This window comes from Tinamus guttatus, unplaced genomic scaffold (genome assembly GCF_059628265.1).
Source record: "Tinamus guttatus ecotype Peru unplaced genomic scaffold, ASM5962826v1 Tinamus_guttatus_pri_ptg000503l, whole genome shotgun sequence".
In the NCBI taxonomy this organism is placed as follows: domain Eukaryota; kingdom Metazoa; phylum Chordata; class Aves; order Tinamiformes; family Tinamidae; genus Tinamus; species Tinamus guttatus.
Window position 1 is genome coordinate 1,966,298 of NW_028289037.1, and position 12,094 is coordinate 1,978,391.

Here is a 12,094-nt window from a genome sequence, read left to right on the forward strand (position 1 = left end):
GTCGTCTGTTGACAACAAGCTGTGCTCCTTGCTGGCTCTCCACAGCAGCACCGCACGGGGAAGGGGAGTGTGGAAGTGTGCGCAGGAGGCAGGACGCTGCACGCCCCCTCACTCGGGGCTGTCACAGGCTGCACACATGTCCCTGGGTGAAAGAAACCTGCTCGACTGCCTGGCAGGTTAATCTCCCCATAAAATGGCTAAACAGTGATTAAATTGTGGCCAAAGCAGCCACATCCGTTAAGCACAGCGTGTACAAGCTCAGGCAGGTCATGGTTGACCTTTGCTCATTTACAGTACATTCCCCTTTTCTTCTGAAATATCCCTTTCAAAATAACCTAACAAAGAATGAGACAGACTTGGTGAACATGTCAGTACGAAGAAGTGTCACACTTTGTGTGTATATATGTGTGTACATACCGCACAATCTTGATGCCAGCCTTGGCAGTATGACTCCATTAATTCAAAAGGATTAATTCAAAGGATATACCACTTCACTTTTTTTGTCTATGATAAAAGTCACTTAAGCAGGCACACCATCCACTAAGTTGCTCCTTCTTTTTGAGATGGCAGCAAGCTGTGGGATGGGGCAAGAATGAGCAACCATGGCCTAAGGTCCATGTGGGACACGGAGGCTTCGTAAGCTGGTACAGCGGCCAGTACCTTGAGTAGCTGTTGTGTGACCAGCTTTCCAGTGAGGAAAGGGCAAATACACCTGGGTAGCGACTGGTTTGGAGGGAGGATGGGCAGGAGGCAAGAACTGAGCACTGAAGAACTGCACTCTGTGGGGAGGTGTGGGGAGAGCAGGACCAGTGCACGCAGGCATCTCCATCTACAGAAACACCAGGGGCCTCTCCGAGGCGCCGGAACTTGCGAGTACCTCCCTGCACCCCACTCCCTCCGTAAAAATGTAGCCTCATACCTACAGAACTCCATTTTGCCAAAGCGCTGCTAGCCTTGGATTACTTACAACGGAAAACACCTTTCAAAGCTGCAATCGCTCTTAACATTTAATATTTTTTCAAAGGAAAGGTGCCGACAGAGCAACGTCAGGGATGTGGACACGGCAGGCGTTAGCGCGGCGCGATAAGGAGCGCTTTCTGGAGGTGCAGTTACCTAGCAACAATCTCGGCGGTTGCCTAATGGTATTTTGGAAGTGCAGAGGCTCCCGAGCGGCGGGAGCGACGGCGATGAGGGGCTGGAGAGCAGCGAGGCTCCCCTAGCGCTGCCTCGCACCGCACAGCACCAGGCACCCCGCGGGAGGTAAGCGGCGGGGGACAGCCCTGCACGGGGGATCTCGTTCCCAAGGCAGGCAAGGAGGCGGCAGCGCCAGGATATCGCAGCGCTAAAAGCCTCGGAGCGCTGCGGGAGGCACCGCTCTCTGCTACCCTGCCCGCCTTGCAGCGGCGAGCCCGGCGCGGGCTCTGCCCGCCGCCTCGCCCGCCAGCGTGGCCGCGCTGCCAAGGGAGCAGCGGAGGAAGGAGGGAAGGGGGGATCGACACCAGGTTCTCGCTTCCACACGAGACGCGCGCGTGGCGCAGCGCTAGCCCCTCTCCCCTGCTGCCGCCTCGCGTGGCCGTGACGACCGTTGCAGCGCCGCTGGTGCCGGCGCGCGCCGCCTCAGAGCGGGCGGGAAGGCAGGGGCAACTGCCACGCGGCGGCTCCCGCAAGGGTTAACGGCGCGTGCAGGGCCGCGCCCCGCCCCCTGGGCGCGCGCTGCCCAATGAGCGCGGCGCGTGGCGGCGCGGGCCCGGCCCCCTGGGCGCTCGCTGCCCTATGAGCGCGGCGCGTGGCGGCGAGGCCCCGCCCCCGGCGCGGGCAGCGCGCTGCGGCTGACGCGCGCCTGAGCGCGGCCCCGCGCGATGGTGCCGGTGGCGGCCACGGGAGGCGGCGGCGGCGGCGGCTCCCGCTTCCCCTGCGCGCGGCCGGCGGCTCCGTGCGGGCCGCGCCGCTGAGCGCGCTGCTCCTCCGGCGGGCGAGGAGAGGCGAGGTGAGGCGGGCGGCCGTCGTGGGGGTGACGGGCTCAGGCAGCGCTGAGGCGGCCGGGCAGGCCCCGGTGTCCCGCCTGGGCGCGGGGCGCCGCGCGGCGGCCTCTCCGCAGCGGCGGGGCGGGAGGAGGAGGAGGCGGCGCGGCAGGTGCCCGCCTAGGAGGGGGAGGCTCGGAGGGAGCTTCCATGGGGAACGGCGTGAGTTACGGAGGGGGCCAATTGCTGCCCTTTCCCCGCCCTCCGTCACTAATAACGGGGCTTCCATGGGATAAGAGTGAGACTGGAGGGGACTGGACAGGGTTGAGGGGTGCCCTCGGGTATGGAAATGTTCTGCTCAAAGAGGAGGCCCGGTTTGGGAGGCTGGGAAGAAGAGGAGATGCCCAAGAGTTTTCCACACCTGCTTTATGGATTAGTGAAGGTGTTTGCCTCAGTGCTGCTACCGTTCATGTGCACCCAAATACTTTATGTCTGTCGTTTATACTTGCTGTCCTTTTTTTTTTTTTCCTGAGGAAGTTTAAAGAAATGTCCCTCCCTTATATCTTTCAAAATTAAAAGTACAATGTGCACTGATTCACCAGGAAGCTGCAGCAGCTCATAGCAGTGCTCAATGCAGGCAACGTTGGTTAGGCAGAGCCAGCTGTGTGTGCAAGCCAGACTTACTCTGCACAGTTAATTTATCAAATCTGAAGCCAAGATTATTGTAGTATGATTCTGGAATGACACATATGTAAAAAAATATTTAGGCTTCTGTCATGCATTCTGTAAACTTCAAAATCCCACATTTTTATTTGTTGAACTTGTTTCAAGAGGAAGCACATTCAAGAAGTTTCATGTTCCGAGATTGCGTAACGATATCAGTGTTTTCGCATGGGCAGGCTCCAGTATCGTGCATTTCTATTGCGTAGGTTTTCCCCAGATGCACCTTGGTTTAGAAAGGATCTTTGCTCTTCTTGGAGGAGCAAGAAGAGCGATAGCAGAGGTAATTGGCAGTAGGTTGTGTGGTTAAAGACTCATCTCCAAGGGGCACAGAGGCTCTGTGGCAGGCAGGAGAGCCCAGTAACCTAATGGGACATGGGCCCCCCCGTCCCATTCCCTCCCAGGGCTGTCACAGGACCGCGATTGACCTGTTGCCCCCGTGCGACACCCTTTGCGGTGAGCGGAGAGAAAAGCTCTCTGGATCAGCTTGCAGGTGCTGGGAGTTACCCGAGAGAGGAGTTGATGGTTGCAGTGATACAGGATGTGCTATGGATGTAGAAGAGCATCTCTAGGGACTGCGCAAGGCTTGCGTCTCATTTAGGCGGGAAATCAAAGGCCAGGGATCAAGGTGGTTTGGGAACTGTGGGAAAACAGAGAGAGATAAGGGGTTAAGTGAGCCTGGTCATATAGAGACAGATGTCTGCTCAATATGTTTGTCTGGCCATACCCGTCGCCTGGTCACCACAGCCTGCCTTGTGTTTTCATAAACTCAATTTCTAACTTTATTGCTGGACACAAGGACGTCGTTGCACATGCTTATGGAGGTCAGTGCCCACAGCAGGTCCTAAGGTCTGTGCATCTAGCGTGCCAGCAGCTGGAGGGACTGGAGTGAGTGAGGGCCTCTGTGCTGGCACTGGCAGGGTCCTGTGTGGGGGCCCCTGGGGAACCAGCAGCCGGAGAGACCAAAGTGCCAGCAGCTTGAGTTAGTCCCCAGGCCACTGGGACTCTGGTCTTGGTGCCAGCACTTGGAGGCAGTGAGGGTTTAGGTGACAACAGCTAGATCTGGGGCCACAGTTCCTAGGCACATGTGCCCCTGAGGAGCCAGCGACAGGAGAGCCCGAAGTGCATGCCCTTTGTGTGGGAGGGCATCTGTGGCTGCCAGGAAATATCAAGCTGTATATTTGTATAAATATCAAACTATGTATTTCCTGCTAACAGACCCTCAGGGTGCTCAGTTAAAGATGGGAGCAGGATGAGGCCGGTGCTGCCATGTGTGTCTGTGTGAGCACTGTGCATACGTGTGTGTGTGTGCGCGTGAGACTGGGAATACAGGCTTAGTATGGGGACATGGAGCTGCAGCAGCCTTGCTTCATTGGGCTGCGGGATTTACCAACCCCTAACACAGGAAAATTGGCCCTGAGTTTGAGGATGCAGGAGATTTTGACTTCCAAAACTTAAATTTTGAGTGAAATCAACAATGACTTCTGTGATAGAGTTTTAAAACATCAAATTGCCAGTCTGGTTGATGTGAAGGGGGCTGCTTACTTGACTATCTAGGTGTATATGTGGAGATTCTTATAAGAAACAATCTTTTAGACACTTTTTTTCTAGTCTTTTGCTGTAGCATTCAGTTATTTTGTTCACAAGTTAAGACACTTGTGTCAAATATCAATGTAATATAAAAACTGAAAAACTACTGTCCCATTTGCTAATGGAGCACTTTTATATGCATGTATGCATGCATATATATTTGCATTTGTTTTATATGCATGTAGCAGCCCAGTCTGTTGATTCAAAATTAACAGAATGAAAAGCAGATGGTTCTAGATTGAAATGTCTCCGGTTACACAGTTTTCGTATGAACTACCAAGTGCTGCCTCAGCATCTGGCCTTGCCTCCACCCAAAAAACCTCCTTGCTTACGGAGTACTGCCAAATCAACTTGTTATTTCTAAATGTGATGAATATAGTTCGTATGGAAAATATTAAAATGGAAATCCTATCTTAGATTTCTTTCTGAATAGTTTTAACATAGTTTTAGTTTAATGCAACTCCATAGTTAAATAATCAGCAGTTACTTTCCAGTAATATCCTTTTGCTCTCTCCAAACAGAATTAATTCTAACAGCTGTTAGAGCAGACAACTGAAATTGAATGGCAAGATGGCATCTACTACTGAAAAGTGGAAAAATAGAGGCTTTTTTATTTCTTCTGGAAAGTGCTGTAGTTTGTATGGATGCATGGATTTTTACCCATTCCATGTGCTGAATTCATTGTTTTGTCTTGGCCCTCTCATCTTTTCTATTGCTGGTGATATAGAGGGGACAAATATAAACAAAACAATACAGTAAATGCTTTTAATATAATGGTACTTTTCAATGCTAGAGGCTGCTTGTGCCTATAGGCTTTTCCTTAAATAGGGTTTGTTTTGGAGGACACGTGATCTAATTCCTCTTGTTTCCTCTCAAAGTTAACTGGTATGTGAGACTCCAGTAATAATGCTAGAAACTATCATTTTTTTTCCACAGCCTGAGTCTCAAGTGGTTTTGTAGTACATTTTATACTTCAAGATGGTGTCTAAAGGCTATTGTTAGTTTGGAGATGGAGCACAGAATTAAAGTAAGACAACATATGTTTAAAAATTGTATAAAGTGTTTTTTTCATTTTAAACTACAGCTCTTTAACAACTACAGATATGTTAATTTGGGGCAGCTGTGAAATTTCTTGTTTTTCCTTGTGTGCTTCATAGTTGCATTTCCGGTTCTGTTTCATTTTTCTAGTAGTGGGCAAATAAGCAGTATCACCTTAGAGCTGCTGCCCTCGTGCTCTAGATGCTGGGCGTGTTGCTGCCCAAGTGATTCATGCAGCTTGCTCGAGGACAGTGTTTTCTCAGTAGGCTCTTCCTTGCCTATGGCCTCACTCCCTGGCTAAGCAAGTTGTTTTGGTAGCAGTAGCTCTTCTCCACCTGGTATTTTTCAGGCAGGATTCTTGGTGTTTGACAGTGTTCAATACCCTACTTGTTGGAATCTGTTGTACGTGGATGGACCTTTGATTCTGCTCGGATGCAAGACTTTGCAGGAATGAACCTTCATGAAGTTAAGAACCTATGGTGTTTTTCCTCCAATGTTAGTTGTTTTCAGTAGTAATAAAGTGCCTTTTTGTAATCCAGTGCATAGAAGGCAGGCAGAATATCCTTTTAAAAGATAATTTCTGCTGTAAAATAAAATATAGAATGTGCAACTGACTCTGTGTGCCATACAGATTTTTTGTTTTGCGGGTTTTCTACTCTGATTGAAAACTTGAAGTTTAAGATAAATGCAAAACAATGTAAATTGCATGAGTTAGTAATGTTAAGAGATTATATTCTTTTAGACTCGTTCACTGCTTCCTTTGCTTGTTCCTTCCTTTTTGCTTGTTGCAAACATAATACAATACGCTTCTCCCCCCTTTTTTTTTTTTCCCCCCCCAGAGGTTCCCATCTTCTCACACACTAGTGGCTCCCAGTTCTGCATAACTCTTTTTTGTTGTTGTTTTGTTTTTTGGTTTGTTTTTCCTTGTGCATTGTAGATATAATGAAGCCATAATTTAATAACTGCTATAAAAGTCAAAGCTGTGAGTTATCATGGTAGAACATATGAATACTTGCTCTTGCCTGGCTTACTGTTGCTCTGGGCTTTCCCTAAATTACTTTTTTTTTTGGCTAACTAACTAAATTGAGTTCTTACCCATTGACATTTAAAAATGTCCTTAATCAAGAAACACTGTTAGCTTGTCTGTAAAGTTCTTGCTTGACTCTAGTATACAGTTAACAGTTATTGGTTTTTAGTAGCTTTGCCACTGACTTATTAGAAAATATCTCGGCCCTTTTCAAAGATCTTTCCTCAAATGCCTGGAAATGTTTTATGAGTTTTTATATGTGTGTGTGTGTGTATAGCTGTGTGTATGTGTGTGTGTGTGTATATATGTGTATGTATATATATATATATATATATATATATATATATATATATAAAATATGTAAATGAGCTCAGCTGAGTCCTCAAAATTAGTTAGTGTTTGAAATCTATTAAAAGATTGCTTACTCTTAGAGCCTGAGTACATCTTATGGTCATATTCTCTACTGACCTGTAGGTTGTCATCGATCATCTCTTATTATCCTCATAAAAGACTTAAAAGTAACTCTTCTATAGGGCAGGTTTCTTGGGACCAAGAGAATAAACAAGTGGATATATATTAACTTTTTAATAATTATTACTTTATATACATTCTTAGATAAATATTATGCCAGTACAATTAAAGAAATGAATGCTTTATGTACAGTTGCTGTTTTTGACTGTCCTTTATGAAATTAAACAATGCATGCTTCATCTCTTGCACTAAATTTACCAGTGAATATGCAGATTTATATAAATATTTGTATTGCTTTGGTCTTAAGCTACAGTGCAAGTCCAGGGGAGCTCATTACTGAGGCCTCCTGCTTCGGAGTTATTCCTTGATTTTTCCTATATTTCTTGATTTGATTTCTGTATTACTTTAAGCTTAATGCAATTTTCATTTGTTTTCAACAGCCTATTGTCTTTAGGAAATGGCCTCTTCTAAATCCCTGATGAACCTTCTAACCTTCACTTTTGGATCAGCAGTAGGATTTTTCTTATGCTATCTCCTGTTCAGCATGATCCTAGAAGAACAGGTTAAGATCCAACCTCACATTCTTCACAATGATCCACATGGCCAACATTCAGCAGATTCTGGTAGTAATCAGCTGCAAGGACAGATGAATTTCAATGCAGACTCTGGACAGCATAAAGGTATTTATAATACCTGATAATAATTTGTGTCCTTCATATATAATGCAAAATGTTTTTGTTGTTGTCAATAATTCGTATCAATGATAACAAATCATTTGAATCATTGATAGCAAATGTGTGTTTTTGATAAGCAGATTTATTTGCTAGCACTGTAGAGGTGACTGAGGGTTTTCAATTTTTTTAATCATTTTTCCTTAAAGAAGCTGGTCTGGGACTGTTTCTAGTTTCTGACCTATTCGATAAGATAAAAGTGAAATAGAAATTATCAATTTGACTGGATTAATGGAATTCGGAATTGGTGCAGGAGAGAGGCCGCTGTGGGCGCTGTTTGCCAAGTTAAATATGTAGACAATCAAAGGCATGTGGGTGTGCTTGGTCCAAATCAAATTGAGCTGCACTTAAAAAGTGTTCAAGAATGTAGACCCATGTTTGGGTGAGGGCAATTTGGATGAGTAAAATTGCTTGCAATATAATGCATCTGCTGAAGAAACCATTAATGAGTGATTTTTTTAAATAAGAGTTTCAAAATAAAAGATTTTAAATTGCTCAGTTAAAACAGGTTTGTGAGTGTTTTCTATGCAATCATAGAGAATCAAGAAAACTGATCTATTATTGCATTAAGGATAAAGAGGGCCAGCCCTGCAGATCTCACTCGCTATGGCATACTTTCCAGAAGTTGGATTATCTGCCAAGACTAAAAGGATTTCAACACAGTAACAATATTAGTTTCATAGTATTCTAAATCTTATTATTATTACAAATATGTTTTAACTTGGCTTGGTGATAAAATCTTTTATTTTGGCTTACCATATACTTTTTCCTTCAGAAATGTATTACTGTTTTAATATTTATTACATTTTCTTAATCTAAATATTTATGTCAAAAAATAGTATTTTGACTCTATTTTTGTCATCATTAAGTTTTCTTCAGTCAAATGGCAAAATATTCAGCTTTTTAACTTTCGTTGTTCTTCCAACACCATGAGGAGGGTGTCCAATAATTTTTATGTATGTAAGGCTTCATAAAATCCTCAAAATTTCTATAAAAAGAAATAGATGATCCTCTGTTTTGTTTCTCAATGAAATGTAATACAGGTTAAGAACTTGCTTTTTTTTCTTTCTTTCATTTTTTTTAAGATGAAAATAAAAATATTGCAGAAGGACTCTATCAGAAGGTGAAAATACTCTGTTGGGTGATGACTGGACCTCAGAATCTGGAAAAGAAAGCCAGACATGTTAAGGCCACTTGGGCCCAACGTTGTAATATAATACTTTTTATGAGCTCTGAGGAAAATAAAGACTTTCCAGCTGTGGGCCTAGAAACCAAAGAAGGGAGGGACCAACTCTACTGGAAGACTATTAAAGCTTTTCAATACGTTTATGACCATTATTTTGATGATGCTGACTGGTTTATGAAGGCAGATGATGATACGTATGTTATATTGGACAATTTGAGATGGCTGCTTTCAAAATACAGTCCTGAACAACCAATATACTTTGGAAGGAGGTTTAAACCTTACGTGAAACAAGGCTACATGAGTGGAGGAGCAGGATATGTTCTAAGCAAAGAAGCTCTGAAGAGATTTGTTACAGCATTTAAAACCAACAAGTGCTCTCACAGTTCTTCTATTGAAGATCTAGCACTAGGAAAATGCATGGAGATTATTAATGTGGAAGCAGGAGATTCTAGAGATACAAATGGTAGAGAAACTTTTCATCCTTTTGTTCCAGAACATCTCTTAATCAGAGGATACCTACCAAAAACTTTCTGGTACTGGAATTATAATTATTATCCTGCTATAGAGGTAAGTCCTTAGAACTTAGAACCTTAGTACTCACTATATGCTATCTTATGCTGCTGTGATATGTTAATTGTCAGTATAATGACAGCTAAATGTGTTTTACACCACAAAGCTTTGTAGTGAGATCCTGAGATGCATTTGTTTGTAGAAGTGTTCCATGTGCTAGTCGTCAACTAAAATGTAATCCAGAAGTCAAAAGCAAGATGCAAACTAGGAGTTATGGATAGAGACTTCTGAAATGTTCCTACTACAAGAACCTCCTATTACCCTTCATATTTCCTGTCGGAATTGCACAATTTTTAAAAAGCCACTCAAGGTGAAAGGGATCTAAAGGTACTCAGCACTGCAAAGTTTGATTCGCACACAGTCTGTGGTGCGTGGCGAAGCTGCTTTTTTCGTGATTAAACCTTCAAATTTTTCAGGAAGATTTGACATCTGTGTAGGTGGCCAAAATCAGGAATAGAGTTTGGGATTCTTTTCTTGTGATAAACCTGAGGAGAAAAAAAATCTATTAATTATAAAAACATTTCTTTATACTTCTACTCAGTGGCTAGAGCATTTCATATGTAAAAAAGCACCTAAGCATTTGTATTTGCTGTGTTTAGGATAAATTGGTAAATGTGATTTATCCTATCTGGTAAATAAGCTCACAAACCATACCTCAGATTGTCTTTCATGTCAGCTGTCTATGTTTTAAGGTGCTCACTATTGTGATGGCTGCAAACAAGTTTTAAAAATATCTGAATCAAGGTATCAGTCTCTTGAAGTTGACTCAGAACTAATCAAAACCAAGTGGTAATGTATTGCCAATGTATACCGAAAGTATTACCAATAATCCTTTAGCTCTTGAGATGCTTAGTAATGTCAACGAAAGTAGTAAACTTTATATATAAGAAGGACAAGAGTAAACATGGGAGGGTAGTGCTGACGATGTGGCCATACCACATAGCGTATCAAAACGCACAGTTGCAGCTGCCTGACTGCATGCTCCGGATAATGCTGCCATGAACACGTATGTTTTCATATATAACTGCACTGTACAGGCCTGAAGCTACCTGTCGTTCTGTAGTTTTGTTTAAACGTTTTTGGCTAAAAATAGAAGCATGGAAAAGCAAACAAAACTTTGTTCTCTGTCTTTAATGAGGGCAGCTGCAGCTTAATCGTTGGCTTGATTACAGAAGCAGAAGTCTGCCCAACCTTTTTGGAAAGGTGCTTAAATCTTTGACTGATTCATTTTGCTTGGTTGATATCAAGCTTTGAAGTGTGTGGATGACTGATAATACTAAGTTTCTCATTGTGAGGTCATATGTGCATTTGAATTCTTCCTGGGACAAATCTAGAGCATGCTTTGGAATTCTTGTTGATTATTTTGACTTGTTTTCTATTTCAGGGTCCTGGATGCTGCTCTGATCTCGCAGTTTCATTCCACTATGTTGATTCGATGACTATGTATCAGCTGGAGTATTTGATTTATCATCTCCGTCCATATGGGTATTCATACCGGTACAATCCTGATTCTGTAAAGAATCTAGAAGAGCAGAACAAAAATGAAGCACTGGAGGATAATCAAAAACTAAAGCAAAAAATTTCTGAGAATTAATCAGGCTTTGAAGAGAACTGAAAGAGGCCAGTATGGTGAGCAAGAATCTCCTTGAACTCCTGCATTGAGCTTGGACAGAAAACCAGACTCACTCGTGGTGATTTTTACATCCCCAATCATACGTTGGCAGTATTTTCTGTCAATAGCTGTGTAAAACAGGGTCTAGTGCTGGCTCTGACTGTTTGGGATAGTGTGACCTTGCAGCCCTACTCTTAAAGATTTGGGCCCTAAAGCTGTGAAGTTGGAAGTTTTTCTGGTGCATTAGTACCCAGGAGAACTCTTGTTAAAAATGTGGTGGGCAGGTTCAAAGATAATCATGCAGTACTTCTTTCTTTTCCATTCCCCTCTTTATTTCTTTCCACCTGTCCTGTTAGGTTAGTTCTAATATGAGAAACCTGATGCTGCACGGTGAAATACTCCATGATGGCTTTCTATTGTATTCCTGATATCTTGAAGTTTTGTTAAATACCTTGCCCTATAAGGAAGGGATGGAGTGAAAACAGTTTCAGATTTGTTTGCCTTAAAGACTGACTGGTTAATGTGAGTAGGCAGAAAAGGGCTCAAATGATTTGATCTGAATTGTTTCACAAATGAAATTGATAGCTAGGAATTCATTTTGTTTTAAACCTTGTTTACTAAAGCTACTGTACAAAAGAACATGAAGTTTAATCACTACAGTTTTGGAGAGAAATCCAGTGATGTTTAAATTTCTAAGGTGATGACGAGCTTACCTATTTGCCTGTGGCAGTGCTTTCTTTTTGTTTGCAATGTATCAACTTCTTGACTGAATAGATATAAAAAAAATCATCTCAGAACTTCTCAGCAAAAGACAAGATTTTTTCAGTCTTTCTCTTTTCACATCTTCTGTGTAAACAAGAAAATTTACTACCTTAGCAAAGTTAAACTGGCATGTAATAACATGGTTTCACCTGGTATTGTAACTAGTGTATTTCTATTTAATTTTTCATTCCTATAATTTAAATTTGTGGAGCTAGCTTTTCATAAAAAAGTACAACTCTTGTTTTTAAAACTGCAGCAAAGCTGATTTGGCTGTTTCCCTACACATTTCGTTCATTTGGCTAAAGTACTTAATTTCAATTCTCTGAGGATTTTCTGTTCTATTCTTAAACTTTCTTCTGTATTTATTTGTTACCCTTTTCAGAACCAAGTGTTAAATGCTTCCTATGTAACTCAGTTTTGTGTGAG

At 42.9% G+C, this 12,094-nt stretch overlaps 1 protein-coding gene across 1 annotated transcript; it reads left to right on the top strand.

The window, feature by feature from the left end:
* Positions 1–1,934: 1,934 nt before the first annotated feature.
* On the top strand, positions 1,935–11,202 carry C1GALT1 (core 1 synthase, glycoprotein-N-acetylgalactosamine 3-beta-galactosyltransferase 1). Its single transcript, XM_088533485.1, has 4 exons — positions 1,935–1,987; positions 7,248–7,487; positions 8,624–9,291; positions 10,679–11,202. The coding sequence occupies exons 2-4, from the start codon at positions 7,265–7,267 to the stop codon at positions 10,886–10,888; spliced, it is 1,101 nt and encodes a 366-aa protein (XP_088389611.1). The 5' UTR covers positions 1,935–1,987; positions 7,248–7,264; the 3' UTR covers positions 10,889–11,202.
* Positions 11,203–12,094: the final 892 nt, after the last annotated feature.

Bases quoted from the DNA above. Each gene is read 5' to 3' on its own strand.
- C1GALT1 (XM_088533485.1), top strand. From the start codon at position 7,265: ATGGCCTCTTCTAAATCCCTGATGAACCTTCTAACCTTCACTTTTGGA. The intron at 7,488-8,623 runs GTATTTATAATA...ATTTTTTTTAAG, and splicing joins AGACTCTGGACAGCATAAAG to ATGAAAATAAAAATATTGCA. The intron at 9,292-10,678 runs GTAAGTCCTTAG...TTTCTATTTCAG, and splicing joins ATTATTATCCTGCTATAGAG to GGTCCTGGATGCTGCTCTGA.